Genomic DNA, 18505 nt, shown 5'->3' on the forward strand with positions numbered 1-18505 from the left:
GACCAAACAGCAGGCTGCATGGGGCGACCAGGCCGGCAGGGGGGCAGTGAGGGGCGACCAGGCCGGCAGAGGGGGGCAGTTGAGGGTGACCAGGCCGGTGAGGGGTGGGGAGCAGTAAGGGGCGATCAGTCTGGCGGGGGGTGGGCAGTTACGGGCGATCAGGCAGTCAGGCGAGTAGTTAGGAGGCAGCGGTCCCAGATATGAGAGGGATGTCCAACTGCCGGTTTAGGCCCGATCTCAACCCCACTCCTGTGCACGAATTTTGTACACCAGGCCTCTAATAGGGGTAATAAAGGTTCAGGATTTTAACCCAGGCAGTTTGCTATGGAGCCTGTGTTCTTAATTACTGTGTGAAGTTGTAGGTGCTTTGATAGGGGGATAGTATCAAGATGAAGGGAAATGGTGTTGTCAGTGGTCAGACCACATTTGATATGAGCCTTATGGATTTTAGAAGAGATGTTGTACAGGGAAGGGGTGGGGTGACGGACAAGGGCCCTAGAGACCAGGTCGATCATATCTCTGTGTGGCTGAAGAAATGTAAGTGAGCACGTGGATATTTTGTTTGTTTGCATTTCATTTTACCCCAGAGGACAGATAAGTCAAATGAGTGGAAGGCTTAGAATTTTGTTTCAGTATAAGTATTTCCTAACAGAGTTGTCAAGCTATGTCATAAGATAGTGAACTTCTTACTTAGAATAATCATGTGGAGTTTGAATCAACTTTATTTTTGAGAGGTTCAGAATCACAGATGAATCAGATTCCAATTCAAAGGTGAGTAAATTAGTGAACATTGATTGCTTACCAGCAAATATTGTTATTTATAGTTACTTTGTTTTCTGAGTTCTGTTGGTAGCATCTTTTGGCACCTTAATTGATGGTTATGTGCATACCTTTTTTGTTAGAGTTCTGAAGTGGTAAATGAAAAGAAAAATGTTCATTCAACAAACAGCATCTAATCATTGGTTTAAACATGAATAGATCTGAGGAGACATGGATTAGTTAATTTGGACAGAACTTAATTGAAAATATTTTGCTTTTCTTAGATATGCACTTTGCCTGAGAAATGCGCTATTGATAAGATCATCGATGCAGGCCCTCAGCTCTCTGGATCACTAGATTACAATGTAGTACATAGTAAGTGGTTAGTAGAAATGGTCTTTTGTCAACATAAAAACGTGTTTTAAGGCTTCAACAATTAATAGCAATTACTTATTAATTAGATAAAAATAGTACTATTTCCTAAATAGTAATATTCCCTTACTGTGTGAAATGTGGCCATAGTCCATTGTTTTCCACTGTGGCTATAATTAGTCAAATCCACTAGAAATTTATACAGATGGATCATAGAAAAATGTTTAGTTCTGTGCATATGAGGGAAGCTGAGATTTGAAAACTATAATTCTTATATTTTACTTTTTCACATGGCATTCAGTTGTATGAATCTTTACTACAGAAAATTAGGAATCAGGTGTTTTTTTTTAAATGTTTAGTATTCCATCTAAAAGAAGGTGCTTTTGCTTCTATAGGTTTATATAACAAAGGATTTATTTATCTGGATGTACCAATATCCGATGACAGTTGTATAGCAGGTAAGCATATGCTAATATATTTTTATTTTTTTTAGTGGCTCTGGGCACAGAATTATTACTCTATTAAGTAAGACACAAATCATTCTAGGATCTTTGATGTTACAATTTTGCAAAGAAACACTTTTTTCTCGTTACTCTGTATTCCTTATTTTCATTTTTATAGTATTTGGTGTACACACTATATTAAAGTAATAGAAATCTAAGATAAATTTCTCACAATCCTAAATCAGAATATTGTTTTTATAAATTTATGTCACATTTTAGTCCTTGTTTAGTGCATCACAGCTTTTATACATATTCAGTAATATAGACTTGTGTATTCTCCATTTCCACTTATCTGTGCCTTATATTTCATGTCACTGCCATCTTTTTAATCTTCATCTTCTCCTCCCTTTCTACTTTACCCAAGTTAAATCAATATTGAGGCCCTCGTGTATTTCATTCTATACTTATGGGGTATATCAGTTCATTAAATCATCCGCATATTGCTGGTTATTTAGATTATTTCCATTGTTTTGCTATAATAGTGATGTGGTTAACATTTTTAAACACAGGATGGAGCTCTTTTTCTATAGATTAGATTTTTTACCAATTGTTGGAGCACTTGTTACATTTAAGTTATATGTTACAAGTATATATTCCAGCATTCTTGTTGTGTTATCTTTTATCATACTAAGGTATTTAATATTTGTGTGATCAATTATAAAGTGTCAAAAAAATTCCAGGGAATGGCCTTACTATTAACAATTGGCTGATGATAGAGCTTCTACAAAAATACTTCCTCATATCAGTATTGAATTTTTTTTTTTTTTTTTTTTGCATATTAGCCTTTTATTTTGTTTATTTTTAAATTTTTTTTCTCTCTGCCTTTCCGTGTTGAATCTTGACTGGTTATCATGCACTAGTGTGTACTGATCTTCATTTGTGCTAGCATGTGTTATGATTCTTTAATAATGCATTTGTATAGACATGAATTCTGTTTTAAGCTTGGGAGACAGCTAAAAATCTCAATGAAATACTAATTCTGCTTTGTATAGTGAGCGCTATAAAAAATAAAATACTAGTTTTAAAATTGGAAAGATTTTGACAAGGAATTAATTTCTGGAAGACAGGTGGTAGTGGCTTCCTGTCACCACTGGAAAATACGAAAGCTTTACTCTGGTCCCTACTCTCATTTGATAAACTGACTGACTCATCTGAGATCCACCTAAAGAGATTGGTCTTTGATTGGTTCATTTCAGTCCATTTTGATAGTTTGGAATATTATATTGGCTCAGGTTATCTCTAAGTTTTGAAGGAAGCATCAGAGAAGGGCTGAATGGATGGCTTCTCTATTACAGTGTCATGTTCTGCCATGGCTCACACAGTATCTGGCAAGTTTTGGTGGTACAGACAAGACCCATGGTATTATAACTGCTGTCACCATGTTACCTCTGGCTGTTCCCCAAATTGGAATAACCCATGAAAGGAAAGCAGTTTGATAACATGGAAGTCATCAAATTCAGCACAAAAGACACCTGAAGGTGACTTCAAAGGAAGCAGTCCAGCTATGTTTCAACAAAAAAACAAGTACTGTGACTGGTGGAACAAATAAATGTGGGGAGAGAAATACTTCAACGAGAATAATTATGAAAGGGTCTGTTGCTAAATAAAATCCATTTATTCCATCATCACATTTTATACTTGTACATTTTATGTCTACCCTTTCCTTAGAGCTTTTAGATTTCTGTTATGCTTAGATAGAGTTCTTCTAGGTTATATAAACAGCTCAAAAATTCTTAAAAACCTTTGTCATATATTTTTAAAACTGTAGTTTTGGACTTATTTTCCTAGGTGATGTGAAATAAGGGCCCAACTTAAATTTTCTTCAATTGGATAACCCATAGGACTTGGATAAATGCTAGCATATTTTTTCAGTAACTCATTACCACTGAATGGAAGTATAACTTTTGTCATATATTTAATTTCCCTCTATATTGGATTAATTATATCCTTTATTCTTCACTTATTTGTTTTTATTCTTGGACCATATTATTTTCATTACAGTGACTTAGAGTAACTTTTAATATTAGTTATAGCCAGGCCTTCATTGTGTCTTTTCTTTATAACTTGCTTGGCTATTCCTAGGTGCTTTTTAAAAAATATTTATTTTTATTAATATTTTTTGAATAGGCAATAATTATGATATAAAATTCTAAATTTACAAAAGAATATAAAAACATCTGCTTCCCACCCCAGTCAGAAGCCACTGTTAAGTTTTTATATATTCTTCCAAAAGTATACTAAGCACATAGCATATATGTATATATCTTTTTGTGTGTGTAGTTTTATTTTTATACAGATTATGTGTTCTAGCTCATAAATTTTTTAAAAAGCAATATATATTGGAGACTATTCTATATCTTATCATATAGGACTCCCTCATTCTTTTTGCCTAGATGTATATTTCTAACCTCCCAGTGCTGTGGTTTCCTCATCTTTAAAATAGGGGTATAGTATTGAACAATTCATGAGGTTAAGAGGATTGAATGAAATTGTACATGTAAAGTCCCTGGCAGTTGTCTGGCACTTAGTAAGTGTTCAGTAAGTATTTGTTATTACTAATTGTTACACAACTGGGAGTGTAGTAAAAGAATTAATTATATCAAATATGAGAATTCTAAAATATTTCTATAAAGAAACCTTAGATCCTTAAAAGTATTTGGATGACTGGAACCATGGGTAGCACTAACTTAGAAGATGATGTGTTCCAGATCTGAAGTGAACAACCCCTCCTGAAATGTACATTGTGGTTCTTCATGGTGTCTTCATTTGGGCCCCTTGAATTTTGTCTGGTTTTTCTCTGTTGAGAATAATTTAGATGGTGTTAGGGTCAAGGGACACAGGGAGACCCAAATTTTGCTATGGTCTAAGCACTTCTGCTTTCTCAGAAATTTTTTCAAGGGAAATGTGCCCATGGGGTAAAGGGAAACATCGTGCCTCTGTTATTGCCTGGGCAGAGCGCTCTACTAAATTGGATTAGAGCATCTGGACCAAAGAGAGGGAACTAGTGAGTGTGGAGAGCCAGGATTGGGCAATGTCTTGTGCTGTGGAAGGCTTGACCTTCTTCCCACTGAGGAGGATACAGAATAGAGAACCCCAAAGAGCAAATTACACCAGTGATGGCTGGTAAAAGATGGGTGGCAGTCACACAGATGTGTTTCCCTGTTCTCTGGATGGAGTGGGCATGATGGGAGAAAGGCAGAGAGCCAATACTTTCCATCCATCTGTTTTTTGGGTAGCCTAGTAAGTCAGTCCTTTGGTTTTCTGCCTTAGCCCAGTCCCCTCTGCTGCTTTCCCATTCTGAAGCAGCCCCAGTCCCCTGGCCTTGCTACCGAGCCCGTGACCTCCAGCACTTCCTCTGCCTCCAGTGCTGAGAGGTCCATGGGGATTAATTACTGTCTAGGATTTATGCTCTACCATCAGTCTTCTCTGTGTAGACAGGGTTGTACATGACCTTAACTTTAGGAGTCTTGTTATTGAGTGGGTGAAGTAAATCAAAAGCTGAATTTAGTTTTTTAAGTGAGAGGTTTCTCCTTTTGAATAGCTATTTGAATTATACATTCTTGTTTTATAAAATTATATTAACTGAGAAAAGACTATTTTTGTTTATTTTAGTTCCTCCTCTTGAAGGTTTTGTAATGAATCGAGTGCAAGGTGATTATTTTGAAACTCTGCTCTATAAGATATTTGTTTCAATAGATGAGCATACTAATGTTGCAGAGGTGAGTGTACCAACGTCTTGTGAAAGAATTTAAACTCAAGATTGTAAGTTAAGTTTGTGTAAAGTAGGTAAAATTTAATGATATGGTTAAAATGTTTTAAAAACTTGTTCATGAGTAGATCATGGACTGTTAATATGCTTAAGTCACTATTCTTAAGTTACTTTCTGCATATATAAAATTTGGTAAATAACTTTTTATAGGACTTCACAGTCTTGCTCCGGGTAACAACATGAGAGAGGGACCACATATTTGACAGTGGCCACATAAGATTATAATGGAGCTGAGAAATTTTCTATGGCCTAGTGATGTGGCAGCCTTCCTAAAGTCACACATAGCACAATGAACTGTTTTGTGCTGGTTTCCGTCTATGGATAGTAATGCTGTCAGCCAGACCTGTGCTCTTTCCACAGACTTTCCCCTTTCTAAACCAGTGTTACTGCTGGATCTACCCTTGTGGTTCTTATTACAATTTTACAAAATGCCCTTCAGCAATATTCAATAGGAAACTTTGAAGAAACAAGTTTCTTACTTTTAGTCACTGGAATGTACAAGGAACCTGTTGGTTGGTGGGATGGGTGCGGAGGGTGGGCAGAAAAAAACAAGTAGCCCAAATGGTCAAGAAATTAAGATCTAAAACACAGGAGTCTAGAGGGGTGGGCAAGTAGGAGGTGGTGTGGCTTTTTATCCAGTCCAGTGCCTGGCAATGTGTTTATTCCAGTTAGATTTCCTTGGAATGTAAGCCCCTGCAATCAAAGCTTAAACCAGGCACTTAATTACAAAAAGAAAAGCCAACTGTAGGGCTTAAACTACAATTACTCAATTACTCACATGTTTGTGGTGATGCTGCTGTGAACAAACCCACTGTACTGCCAGCAGTGTAAAAGTACAGCACACACAATTACAGTAGGAGACTGTATCATCTCGGTTGGTGTAAGTACACTCTGTGATGTTCGCACAAAGATGAAAGTGTCTAATGTCGAATTTCTCAGAATGTACCCCTGTCTTTAAGTATCCCATGACTGTATAATAAAAGGATTATAGACTATTTCTTGCTCTTGGAGTTTTCTTATTTTAAATAAGATAAAATTAAAGAGGAAGGTATCTTAACCTTTTGCACTCGGATGTCGAGTGTGACTCGACACGGTTAGCATTAGAATAAAGGAATCGAGAAAAAAGCAAGCGAGTGCAAAGGGTTAAATTGTTAAGGTCATTAATCTGAATTCATACTACTCTAAACATTTTAGAGATATGGAAAGAAGAAAGTCCTGATTTCAAAATTTATTCAGTCTTTCAGCTGTTCATAATTTAAAATGTTGATGATTATAGTTAAAGTGTCTACTGCAACCATGTAATATGCTGATAATTCTAACAATGTAAAACAATTTTTTATTTTATTTTATTTTCCAGCTTGCAAATGTCCTTGAGATAGACTTATCCCTGGTGAAGGTATGTAATTTTTATACTCTTTTTACTTACAGTATAAATACTGAATGGATTTTATTATATACTAGAGGCCCAGTGCATGAATTCGTGCATGGGTGGGGTCCCTCAGCCTGGCCGGCGGTTGGGGCCAATTGGGGCTGGTGGCCGGGGGGAAGGACCACGGGAGGTTGGCTGTGGGAGCGCACTGACCACCAGGAGCAGCTCCTGCATTGAGCGTCTGCCCCCTAGTGGTCAATGCGCATCATAGTGACTAGTCATTCGGTCATGACGGTCACTTAGTCTTTTATATATATAGACAGATTTTTGTCTTGATAAGCTACCAAGAAACAGGCAGTGAGATTCTTTTTAGCTGTCGGAGGACGTGCTCACAAGATAGAAAAGAGCGAGATAAGGGCCCCCATGGAGTGAAAGGGAGGACGCACCCACACTCTGTGCTGAGCAGGAAGCAGGCTGATCGGTGTCTTGTGATGAGATAATTAAAGCAACATCTCAGCTCCATTATCTAGGGAGGGCCAGGCCGGAAAATTGGATGCCTTCCCTCTCTGACGCATGTGAAGTCAAGGGGACGAACAGGCCTACTGAAAATTGTTTTTTCTACTTATGGAGTGAAAATGCTTGAGGATCACTATAGGTATAGTCTGTAATACTATTTTGTCTACACAGGTTCTGATGTCTGGTTTATTTTAAATGCTCAATTCCTATTTATTTCTTTCAGAATGCTGTTTCAATGTATTGCCGATTGGGCTTTGCCCATAAGAAGGGACAAGTAATAAATTTGGATCAACTTCATTCATCATGGAAAAATGTTCCATCTATAAACAGATTAAAGTAACTCATTTATTTAGTATGATATATTAGAATTTTCTTTTGGAAAAAAACATATAGTCTTACATACTAAAATTTTACTTATTCACTCTGTCATTTGAGGTGAACCCTGTATATTAGTGGTCTTTTTAAAAAATCTTGTGTGCGTGTGATGAATCGTTTTTAGAATCTGAAGAAAATTAAGAATCTCCCCAGAAAAAAGCATATACAATATATCACATATAATTTTAATGGCTTCGCGAATTCCCTGAAGCCTGTCCGTGGGTCTTGGTTCAGAACCCTTGTTCTATGAGGCACAGCATTTTGGGGCTACGTCTCAATTTCAGGCTTGAAAATGTCTGGATTTAGATGGGTGTTTATAATTTAAGTACTGACTTCATTAGCTACTTTTATATAATCCTCTGATTTTTAAAAATTGAATGATTTCTTCATCAATAGGAGTACTTTAGATCCACAGAGGATGCTCTTGTCCTGGGATGGCGGGGAAAGCAGGAGTCCTGTACAGGAAGCGTCTTCGGCTACTGACACTGATACAAACAGTCAGGAGGATCCAGGTCAGCAGTCCCTCAGTTTAATTTGGAATCTCTCTACAGAAACGGCGTGTGTCAGCACATACATCCACAGAGTGGACTCTACACTTATTTTATAGTTTTGTTCTAGATTTCACTCATTTAAGATGCAGTCTTTGAGTACTTACCAATATGTTGGGCACTGGTCTAGGTCTTAAGGGTATAAAATTGACAAAAATATGGTACCTTCCTTCTAAGAATTAAGTCTAGGGAGAGAGAAGGCAGTGCAACCACAGAAATCACAATGTGAGAAGTGTTGCAGTGCTTGTGGGAGCGAAGAAGAGCCCTCTTACTGCCTAGAGAGGTTGTGGAAGCCTCAGGGAGAAGATGATACTTGGACTAAGAATGAATAAGAGCTAGCTAGCTGGTGAGTGAGGGAAGGCCATCACACGGGCTTCCACAAAGGGAGGCAAAGCATAGGGGATGAGTGAGGAGGCCGCGCCTGGTTTTATGTCCAGGGGGAGGGGAGCACAGCATGGGCTCCCAATTCTTCCCCAAGTGATTTGTCTGAAGAGGTTAGGCTCGTTGGTCTTATTCATCTGGCAGTTACCAAGTCTTGGTTCATTATTGCTTTTCAAAAAATTGACTACAAAAGTGAGTGCCTTTAAAATATGTGGGGGTTTTTTGTTTTGTTTATTTTTTGGTTGTTTATGTTGGAGATAGTACCGGGACCTCTTAGGTTGACAATATTGCTTATACTTAATTATGTACTTTCTGATTATTAAATAAAGGTAAAATTAAATACATTCTCATTCCAAAAGATAAGCAAAGTATACTTTTCATTTACTTAATCTTAAATTACAATTTTTTTTTCCCCAGCCGACACAGCCAGTGTAAGCAGTTTAAGTTTGTCTACAGGATATACAAAGCGTATTGCATTTCTGTTTGACTCAACTCTCACTGCCTTTTTAATGATGGGAAATCTTTCACCAGTAAGTCAAATTCTTGTTCAAATATAAAAATGTTTCAAGTAAAGATTAGATATAAAGTAATTCAATGCTCTGTCTTTTTTATAAGTACTAGATTTATTCTTGAAAACATAACTGCCTTTGTTTTATATTTCTTAGAGGAGTATAATAACTTTTTAGTGATGGTTACTTTTGTAATTAGAAGAATCAGACTCTCACCTCACCCACCCTTAAGTTTAAATATATTGGAAAGCATAATCTTATATAATAATAAAAGCGTAATATGCTAATTAGACCGAACGACCTTCTGGATGAAGCCTGGGATGCGAGGGAAGCCCAGGTCCCGGGTGCCTGCCAGCAGCTGGTGGGAAGCCCAGGTCCCGGGTGCCTGCCAGCGGCTGGTGGGGAGCCCAGGTCCCGGGTGCCTGCCGGTGGCCAGAGGGAAACCTGGGTCCTGGATTTCAGAGGAAGCTGGTGCCAGCAGCCGGGGGAAGGAAGGCCTACTCTTACATGAATTTTGTGCATCAGGCCTCTAGTATAAATATAAGATGCTATGCACAGCATAAAATGGGAAAACTAGAACTTGAGTGACTTGTATAAAGCACTGAAATACATTTTAGTGTTTTTGTTTTTGCTTTATTGCAGAACTTGAAAAGCCATGCAGTCACCATGTTCGAAGTTGGCAAACTCTCAGATGAGTCTCTGGACAGCTTTCTTGTGGAACTGGAAAAGGTAAGTCTAGATTGCTGACTATGGGCTCTCAGGGTATTTGGAACATATTTTTGCTTGTTATTGATTTATGTAGATTTTTGGTATATTCTTGTTTGTTTCTACCTCATTTCCCATCTGAACACTGTGGTAGTCACTGAGATTTAAACATAATTGAGTAGATGAATAAATTTTGTGATTTTAAAAATGATTTGTCTATCTCATCTAACAGCATAATTTGATATAAAGAAGAAATAGGGTATAGAAATCTTAGTCTAGTGTAGTTTTTTAAATTGCATTTTTCTAAAATAGCCTTTATGTATGTATGTGGGACTCTCTAAAATTTCTTAAGCAGTTTCATTTGAAGTTTTTTTCCCACCTATCTTAAATTTGGAACAATGTTTCTGGGTATCCTGCCATACAGGGTGGGGCAAAAGTAGGTTTACAGTTGTTCGTGTGGCATATAATACAATCCTATATAATAAAAGCCTTATATGCTAAGTGTGCAGTCGTCCGTTCGTCCGTTCAACCAATCAAAGCATAATATGCTAATGGTATGCTAAGGCCACTTAACCGCTTGCTATGATGTGCACTGATCACCAGGGGGCAGACAGTCGACCGGTCGACCAGTCGCTGTGACGTGCACTGACCACCAGGGGGAAGATGCTCTGACTGATAGGTTAGCTTGCTGCTGGGGTCCGGCCAATCGGGACTGAGTGAGACGGGCTGGACACGCCATGGAGCCCTCCTGTGATCCCTCCCCGGCTGGCCAACCTCCTGCGTCCCTCCATGGCCCTGATTGTGCACTGGTGGGGTCCCTTGGCCTGGCCTGTGCCCTCTCACAATCTGGGACCCCTCGGGGGATGTCGGAGAGCCGGTTTCGGCCCGACGGTGGAATGACCAGTTGTTATGACTCACACTGACCACCAGGGGGCAGATGCTCAATGCAGGAGCTGCCCCCTGGTGGTCAGTGCGCTCCCACAGGGGGAGTGCCGCTCAGCCAGAAGCCGGGCTCATGGCTGGCGAGGGCAGCGGCAGTGGCAGGAGCCTCTCCTGCCTCCACGGTAGTCAGACATCCCACAAGGGCTCCCAGACAGTGCGAGGGCGCAGGCGAGGCTGAGGGGACCCCCCCCCTCGAGTGCATGAATTTTGTGCACTGGGCTTTTAGTAATTAATAAATAAGAATATAAGAATAAATTCTGGAGGAGGAACCAAGATGGCGGCATAGGTAAACACCTGAACTTGCTGCCTCGCCCAACCACTTCAAAACTACAACTAAAAGACAAAACGGATATCATCCAGAACCACGGGGAGGCTGGCTGAGTGGAATTTATACAACTAGAAGGAAAGAAAAAAGCACACTGAGACTGGAAGGAGGTGAAGTGCGGAGGTACAGAGGCGCGTGCGGAAAGGGGCTGGCAACTGGATACACTGTTGTCTTTTTCAGTTGGGAGGGAGATACAAGCTCCCGACTGCTCTGAACTCCAGTTCTGGGTGAGATTCTGGGGACCCAGACTCATACGGGGAGAAACTAGACTGTCTGGCATCAGGCCAGAACACGAGGGCGGCTTTCTCTCAGAGGTGCTTGCAGCGATCATTGTTCCTGCACGGTGCCGTGGGACACAGAGACCAGGGGACCTCTTTGGGGCAAGGCTGACTGGCAGCCATTGCTGTTTACTCCGCCCTGGTGATTCCGAGATCCCGCCCCACCCAATTTACAACCCCACCCAAGCTGTGTGCAGAGGCTTTGCATATGAATGGCCTGGCCTTTTGCAATCTAAAACCTAACACACTGCAGCTGGGTCAGAGAACCCCAGAGCCTCCAAAAGAAGGCCCAAAGCTGGACAGCAGCTTGCATTGCTTCACAGCTGGGCCTCATCTGGGCACCTCCAAACCCCAAATAAAGAGGAGGAATCTGCAGATCTCTGTAGCTCCTGCTGGGTGGCCTCAGGCAGTGGCTGACTTGGCACCTCCTTGGAGATCCAAGAGCCAGTGTACCCAGTGGTCAGAGTGAGACCATCCAGATTACAACTCCCCAGATCCATAAGGGACACACTCAGGGGGCAGACTCACTGAGCGCCAAAGCCCCATGGAAGCAAGTCTTGCCCCATAAGGGTGTCTCCATCACAGAAGTTATCCCATCGTAGACACAACTGAACCTCACAGCCAAATGGCCTGGAGGTCAATTCCTCCCAGTGATACCAACAGCAATCAAGGCTTAACTACAACAAGACTGTGCACACAGCCCACAAAAGGGTGCACCAAGAGTGTCCACCTCAGGTAATTAGGGAGGCTGAGCCACTGGGCCCTATAGGACATCTAGCACACAAAGCTACTCTATCAACACAGGGAAGCAGCCAAAATGCGGAGACAAAGAAACAGGTCACAGAGGAAAGAAATGGAGGAAAGTAAACTACTGGATATAGAGTTCAAAACCACGGTTATAAGGTTACTCAAGAATCTTCTAGAAACCTCTGAGAAATATAGTGAGTCCCTCAAGGATATGAAAAAGGACCAATTAGAAATTAAGCATACACTGACTGAAATAAAGAATAATATACAGAGATCCAACAGCAGACTAGAGGACCCCAAGAATCAAAAGATTTGAAATACGAAGAAGCAAAAAATACCCAACCGGAAAAGCAAAAAGAAAAAAAAATCCAAAAATATAAAGCTAGTGTAAGGACCTTCTGGGACAACTTCAAGTGTACCAACATCCAAATTATGGGGGTGCCAGAAGAAGAGAGAGCAAGATATTGAAAACCTATTTGAAGAAATGACAGAAAACTTCCCCTTCCTGGTGAAAGAAATAGACTTACAAGTCCAGGAAGTACAGAGAACCCCAAACAAAAGGAATCCAAAGAGGACCACACAAAGACACATCATAATTAAAATGCCAAGGGCAAAAAACAAAGAGAATATTAAATGCAGCAAGAGAAAAACAGTTAGTTACCTACAAGGGAGCACCCATACGACTGTCAGCTGATTTCTCAACAGAAACTATGCAGGCAAGAAAGGAGTGGCAAGAAATATTCAAAGTGATGAATAGCAAGAACCAAGATTACTCTACCCAGCAAAGCTATCATTCAGAATTGAAGGTCAGATAAAGAGCTTCACAGATAAGAAAAAGCTAAAGGACTTCATCACTGCTAAACCAGTATTATATGAAATGCTGAAGGGTATTCTTTAAGAGGAGGAGGAAGAAGAAAAAGGTAAAGATAAAAATTATGAACAACAAAGTGACAACAAATACATATCTATCAAGTGAGTCTAAAAATCAAGTGAATAAAAAATCTGATGAACAGAATAAACATGAATATAATAGAATCAGGGGCATAGAAAGGGAGTGGACTGACAATTCTTGGGGGGAAGGATGTGGAGGGGGTGCGGGAAGAGACTGGACAAAAATCGTACACCTATGGATGAGGATAGTTGGGGGGGTGAGGAGGGGGTGGGAACTGGGTGGAGGGGAGCTATGGGGGGAAAAAGAGGAACAACTGTAATAATCTGAACAATAAAGATTTATTAATAAAAAAAGAATAAACTCTGTGTTTCCTGTACTCACAACTGTAAACCTACTTTAGCCCCACCCTGTATTTGCTCTTAACCACCTTTTTTCCTCTGAGGACAGCACTGGTTTCCCTGAGCTCTAAATCTTGATTGCCCTTCTGTTTCCATGCCCTGGATATTTTATTCTGTCTTCTGCTCTTAATGCAAAAAGTTTGTGTACCTAATCTGTTTCCTGACTAGTAATTGTGGTACCTTTTGTGTTTTAATCATGAACGCTGTGTATTTTATGGGCTGTTTAGAGAATTTTTGATGAACATGCATTGAAATGTAAGCCCAGTCAAGGCAAGGGCTTTGTTCAGCACTCTGTTCTCACATCGTAGACAGGTCATAGCACATAGCACATAAAAGGGACTCAGTAAATCCTTGTTGAATGAATTTAAGTTGTATTTTCAGCTATGGTGAACAACTATGTTGAGTCACATACCTATTGTCCCTTGTAACGAGTGATACAAAATTGTGAAGAGGGTGATGAGAACTAGAGGCACAATTGGTGACTGTGGATTGGAGTACTTTACTGGATGAAACCAAATGTATATCTTAGAGGTTTTTAAGTACCCTATTTGAATCATACATGAGACATACAATTTATATAATGCTATGATTTAGCATTATTAGCTTGCTAAAATTATTAGTTTTACTTGTTGGGGTAATTCTGTTCTCTTGAAAGATGTGAAATGGAAAATCAGTAGAAATTGAGGTTAATATTTGTTTCAATAGTGTCTGGGAAAAGTTTTTATTTAATAATTTTTAATAATGTCTTAATATCTCTATTATATAGTTACTAGAGGCCCAGTGCACAAAATTTGTGCACTTGGGGGGGTCCCTCAGCCCGACCTGCACCCTCTCTCAGTCTGGGAGCCCTCGGGGGATGTCCGACTGCCATGGAGGCGGGAGAGGCTCCTGCCACCACCGTTGTGCTTGCCATCCGTGAGCCCGGCTCAGGGCTTCTGGCTGAGCAGTGCTCCCTCTGTGGGAGCGCACTGACCCTCAGGGGGCAGCTCCTGCATTGAGCATCTGCCCCCTGGTGGTCAGTGTGCTTCATAGCGACCCATCATTCTACTGTTTGGTCGATTTGCATGTTAGCCTTTTATTATATAGGATATATGTTAGAACGAATGGCATAAGAATGATATTTGTTGGAAATTTTATTTTCTCGTTCTGCTGTTTGGTCGATTTGCATATTAGCCTTTTGTCATATAGGATATGTTAGAACGAATGGCATAAGAATGATATTTGTTGGAAATTTTATTTTCTCTTGGTTTAGGTTCAGAGCACTGGTGAAGGAGAAGCACAGAGATATTTTGACCATGCACTTACTCTGAGAAACACGATACTATTTCTTCGTCACAATAAAGATCTAGTTGCACAAACTGCACAGCCAGACCAGCCCAATTATGGTATGAGTTATATACTTGATTTTGAAGACATGATCCTATGGAAGTTCTTTCTAAGAAATTAAATAGGTCATGCCCACTTATTTAATCATCATTTATTTAATACATTTTTATAAGTATATTGAACTTATAACTAGAGGCTTGTCATGTGAATTTCTTTGCTTGTCAACTGTTTCTTATCTTATTTTACTATTTCTCCTCTCTTACGTGCCACTGACATTTGTAGTATTTAAATCTGATGAGTACCTACAAACAGTGTTGGAGTGCCGATCGTTTAAGTAGCTGGGTGGAATTTGGAACAGGCATTGGTTCTGAGGGGTGAACAGATGCAAAATTGAGGTAAATGTATTAGGAAGCATAAAATTTCAAGAATGAAAGATTCCATTGCATTAAAAACAGTAAATAGGAGTTTCTTATTCAAATGCTGCTGGAATGTTTATTTACTAAAGTACTTTACTTTAAAAAATAGACCGGGAACAACAGATAACCTCTTTTTAAAGAGTAAAAGTAGTGGCAATTTTAATCAATTGGTGAACTCCCCACGGCTGTGGCCTTAGGGTGCACTCTCAGTTTTGTGTTAGGTGGGGAGTGCTCCCCAACCAGAGTTGAACTGATGGTATCAGAATTTCAGATTCTGATTCAGTGGGTTCTGCGTTGTGGAATGGCGCCCAGGAATGTGTGTTTTTAAAAGGTGGAATGGCTGAGCACCAATGTAAGAGCATTTGGCTCAAGTCCTTGGACATTCACAAGAGTTGCATCTTGGGATTTCGAGAATTCTTAGCACCACTGGAACATTTAATTTCACTCATTCTTTCAAATCTGTAACCTTTTTTTGGTCTTTTATGACATGCCTATTTTTTGAGAAAATAGTCCTTTTTTTTTTTTTTTAAGATAGAACATTTAAAGTGCCAAATGTCCTAAGGGACCACTAAGAAGACACTGTTAAGATTTAAAGCTAATAGTCTTTATTCCTGATCCAAAGATAACTGTCTACTGGTGTTTCTTTAGGCTACCTTTTCCTTTTTAAAAAGTGCTGGCTTTGCCATTCTTCCTCTCCATCCCAGCCACCCCGGTTCAGTGGCACAGTGAAAGCCTGAGTGCCACAGGAAAGCTGTGTCCTTCCCTCCCCCAATTCCCAGTCTCTACAAAGAGCATCTCAGCCAAGTTCTGAATTTAGTTTAGGAATAGGAGTTCTGCACTTAGAAATATGTGCCTAGACTGCTGGTCCATAAAGGTAGGTAATCAGTATTCTGTCTTGGGCATTTTTGTTTCATATTGTCAGTCTCATTCTCTGTGTGTGCTTGGTCATAATTCAGGTTTTCCTCTGGATCTCTTACGCTGTGAAAGCCTTCTTGGTTTGGACCCTGCAACTTGCAGCAGAGTTCTAAACAAAAATTACACACTACTTGTTTCCATGGCTCCTCTCACCAACGAGATTCGGCCTATCAGCAGCTGCACCCCTCAGGTAAAGACCCACGTGGCCGAAGGCCGGTGCTGTCACTTCATTCGTACTTGCGGTGATGTGAAGAAGAGGTTTGACAGTCTTACTGGGTTAATTCTCAGTTTGCAGATACCAGATTCAAATTGCTGACTCAGAAAGCAGTTTGTATTTTATGCTGTTGTAAGATGTTATGTTCAGTTTGTGAAGTATAATCGGTACATTTTATTTATGTATCATCTGGTGACTTGCGACAGCAGATTAAAATTTTCTTCTTGAATGCAGTCTTTTAAAGAGGATATTTTTGGATGCTCTGAGGGGAGTCTGGATTGCCTTGAGGAATAAGATAAATTTATATAGGAAAAATGAAATGCTTTAGAAATGGGGCTATGCTACTGAATAAATGGAAAAGAAACAATTGTACTGGAAAGGAAGTAGAACTTTGGTTATCTTTAAAATTTACTTGTGACTTCCAGCTTTTACTTTTAAAAAATAAGTCAGTTCTGTGGATTTGTATACTTGCAAGGGCATTGTGGTCTGTACCATTTTCAAAGAGTGGGGATTGTGTTACTCTTTTTCAGTGTTACATCCTGCCTGGTTTCCTAGCTGTGCAAGGTTTAATGGTGTAGAAGAAAGGAAGGGATTCTTTTATAGGGGTGACTTTGTTGCCTGTGCTGATCTAGCTGCCCCAGTGAGCACACCCTCCCCCCACATTTGTCCTCTATTCAACTGGAGTGGTTATAGGTTTGCATTCACCAACTTTTTTTTATAATTATTTGTGTGCTACCTCCATTACCACTCCACTCCACACTCCCTCCTATTTTTTAATGCAACCTCTAGACATAATAGTTCATGAACTGTCAATGAATGGGAGGACAGTCCCTTTTGAGAGAAATTGGATGTGATTGATTAATAGTAACAAAACATTTTTATATAAAGCTTACTATATACCAGGTGCTATTTTAAACTTTTTAAACAATGCTACAGTATCCCTATGAGGTAGATGTTTTATTGCTACCTTATAAAAGAGCAAAATGAGAGAATAGTTAGAGGTGATATGGCTGAGAGGATGAAGCTCAGATTTCAGACCTTGATGGTCCTTCAAAGTCCATCCTCTAACTGCAGTGATAAGATGTACTTTCTCAGTTCCAGCACAAAAGTGAAACTATTTGAACAGAGTATTTAAAAGTGATTTTCATAAGGATAATAGCAATGAACATTTATATGAGGAATAGCTTTTAATATGACTATGCTTGGTTACTTGGGAAATTTGGCTTTTTTAGCTAAGTATTTCAGCTTTACCTTACCTGCTTTATTGTTACAGCATATTGGACCAGCTATCCCAGAAGTCAGTTCTGTCTGGTTTAAACTGTACATTTACCATGTCACTGGGCAGGGACCACCATCTCTTTTGCTGTCCAAAGGTACAAGACTTCGAAAACTGCCAGATATTTTCCAGGTATGTTGTGTGAGATTTGTTTGTTTTAATTATTTTGGGGGAAGATAGTAATAATGTCTTAATATTTCTATTATATAGCTATATATTAGAATAGTTATATATTAGAAATTAGTAAGTGGCATTATAGATAGCTTTCTTAATTTTTTTGTCCATATTCCTAAGCGCCATTTTATCTTACTCATTTCTTTCCCATAGGGTTATGATCGATTACTAATAACATCTTGGGGTCATGATCCTGGGGTAGTTCCTACATCAAATGTGCTCACAATGTTGAATGATGCTTTAACACATTCGGCGGTTTTGATTCAGGTACAGTTACTTTATTTGAATCAATCATTTTGGTTTTTTCTTTTAAAGATTGTAATTTGTCTATCTTTCTGCTGAATTGCAATCAGATGTCAGTAATTTGAAATTTGTGAAGCTGAAACATAAAGAATCAGATCTGGGTTTCAGTCCTGGTCTTCGGCTGGCAGTGCAACATGGACTTTGAAGTTAGACTCAGCTTTGAATTCTAGCCTCACCTTTTGTTACTCATGTGGCTGTATTTTTTCTTTTAGAAATAGCTTTATTAAGATATAACTCATATAGCATACAATTCAACCATTTATATTGTATAGTTCATTGGTTTTTTTCAGTATACATTAGTTCTCCTTTTGCGTGGTTCCACTTTCTGTGGTTTCAGTTACCCAGGGTCTACCATGGTCTGAAAATATTAAATGGGAAATTATTTTAATTACATGCCATTCTGAGTAGTGTGATGAAGTCTCAAGTTGTCCTGCTCCATCCCTCATGGGTAGTGCATCATTCCTTTGTCCAGCATATCCACACTTGTGTATAC

General features: G+C 39.4%; 1 protein-coding gene across 1 annotated transcript in view; it reads left to right on the top strand.

The window, feature by feature from the left end:
* FAM91A1 (family with sequence similarity 91 member A1) overlaps window positions 1-18505 on the top strand; it is a 46567-nt gene that overhangs the window by 10953 nt on the left and 17109 nt on the right. Inside the window, exons 7-18 of the mRNA XM_079796659.1 lie at window positions 1044-1134; window positions 1527-1589; window positions 5247-5353; window positions 6761-6799; window positions 7512-7624; window positions 8060-8175; window positions 9010-9122; window positions 9744-9830; window positions 14641-14773; window positions 16087-16235; window positions 17533-17667; window positions 17863-17976. Of these exons, the coding sequence (XP_079652785.1) occupies window positions 1044-1134; window positions 1527-1589; window positions 5247-5353; window positions 6761-6799; window positions 7512-7624; window positions 8060-8175; window positions 9010-9122; window positions 9744-9830; window positions 14641-14773; window positions 16087-16235; window positions 17533-17667; window positions 17863-17976 (1260 nt within the window). The remainder of the gene's footprint in view (window positions 1-1043; window positions 1135-1526; window positions 1590-5246; window positions 5354-6760; window positions 6800-7511; window positions 7625-8059; window positions 8176-9009; window positions 9123-9743; window positions 9831-14640; window positions 14774-16086; window positions 16236-17532; window positions 17668-17862; window positions 17977-18505) is intronic.

The sequence above is a fragment of the Cnephaeus nilssonii genome (assembly GCF_951640355.1).
Source record: "Cnephaeus nilssonii genome assembly, chromosome: 18".
Taxonomy (NCBI): domain Eukaryota; kingdom Metazoa; phylum Chordata; class Mammalia; order Chiroptera; family Vespertilionidae; genus Cnephaeus; species Cnephaeus nilssonii.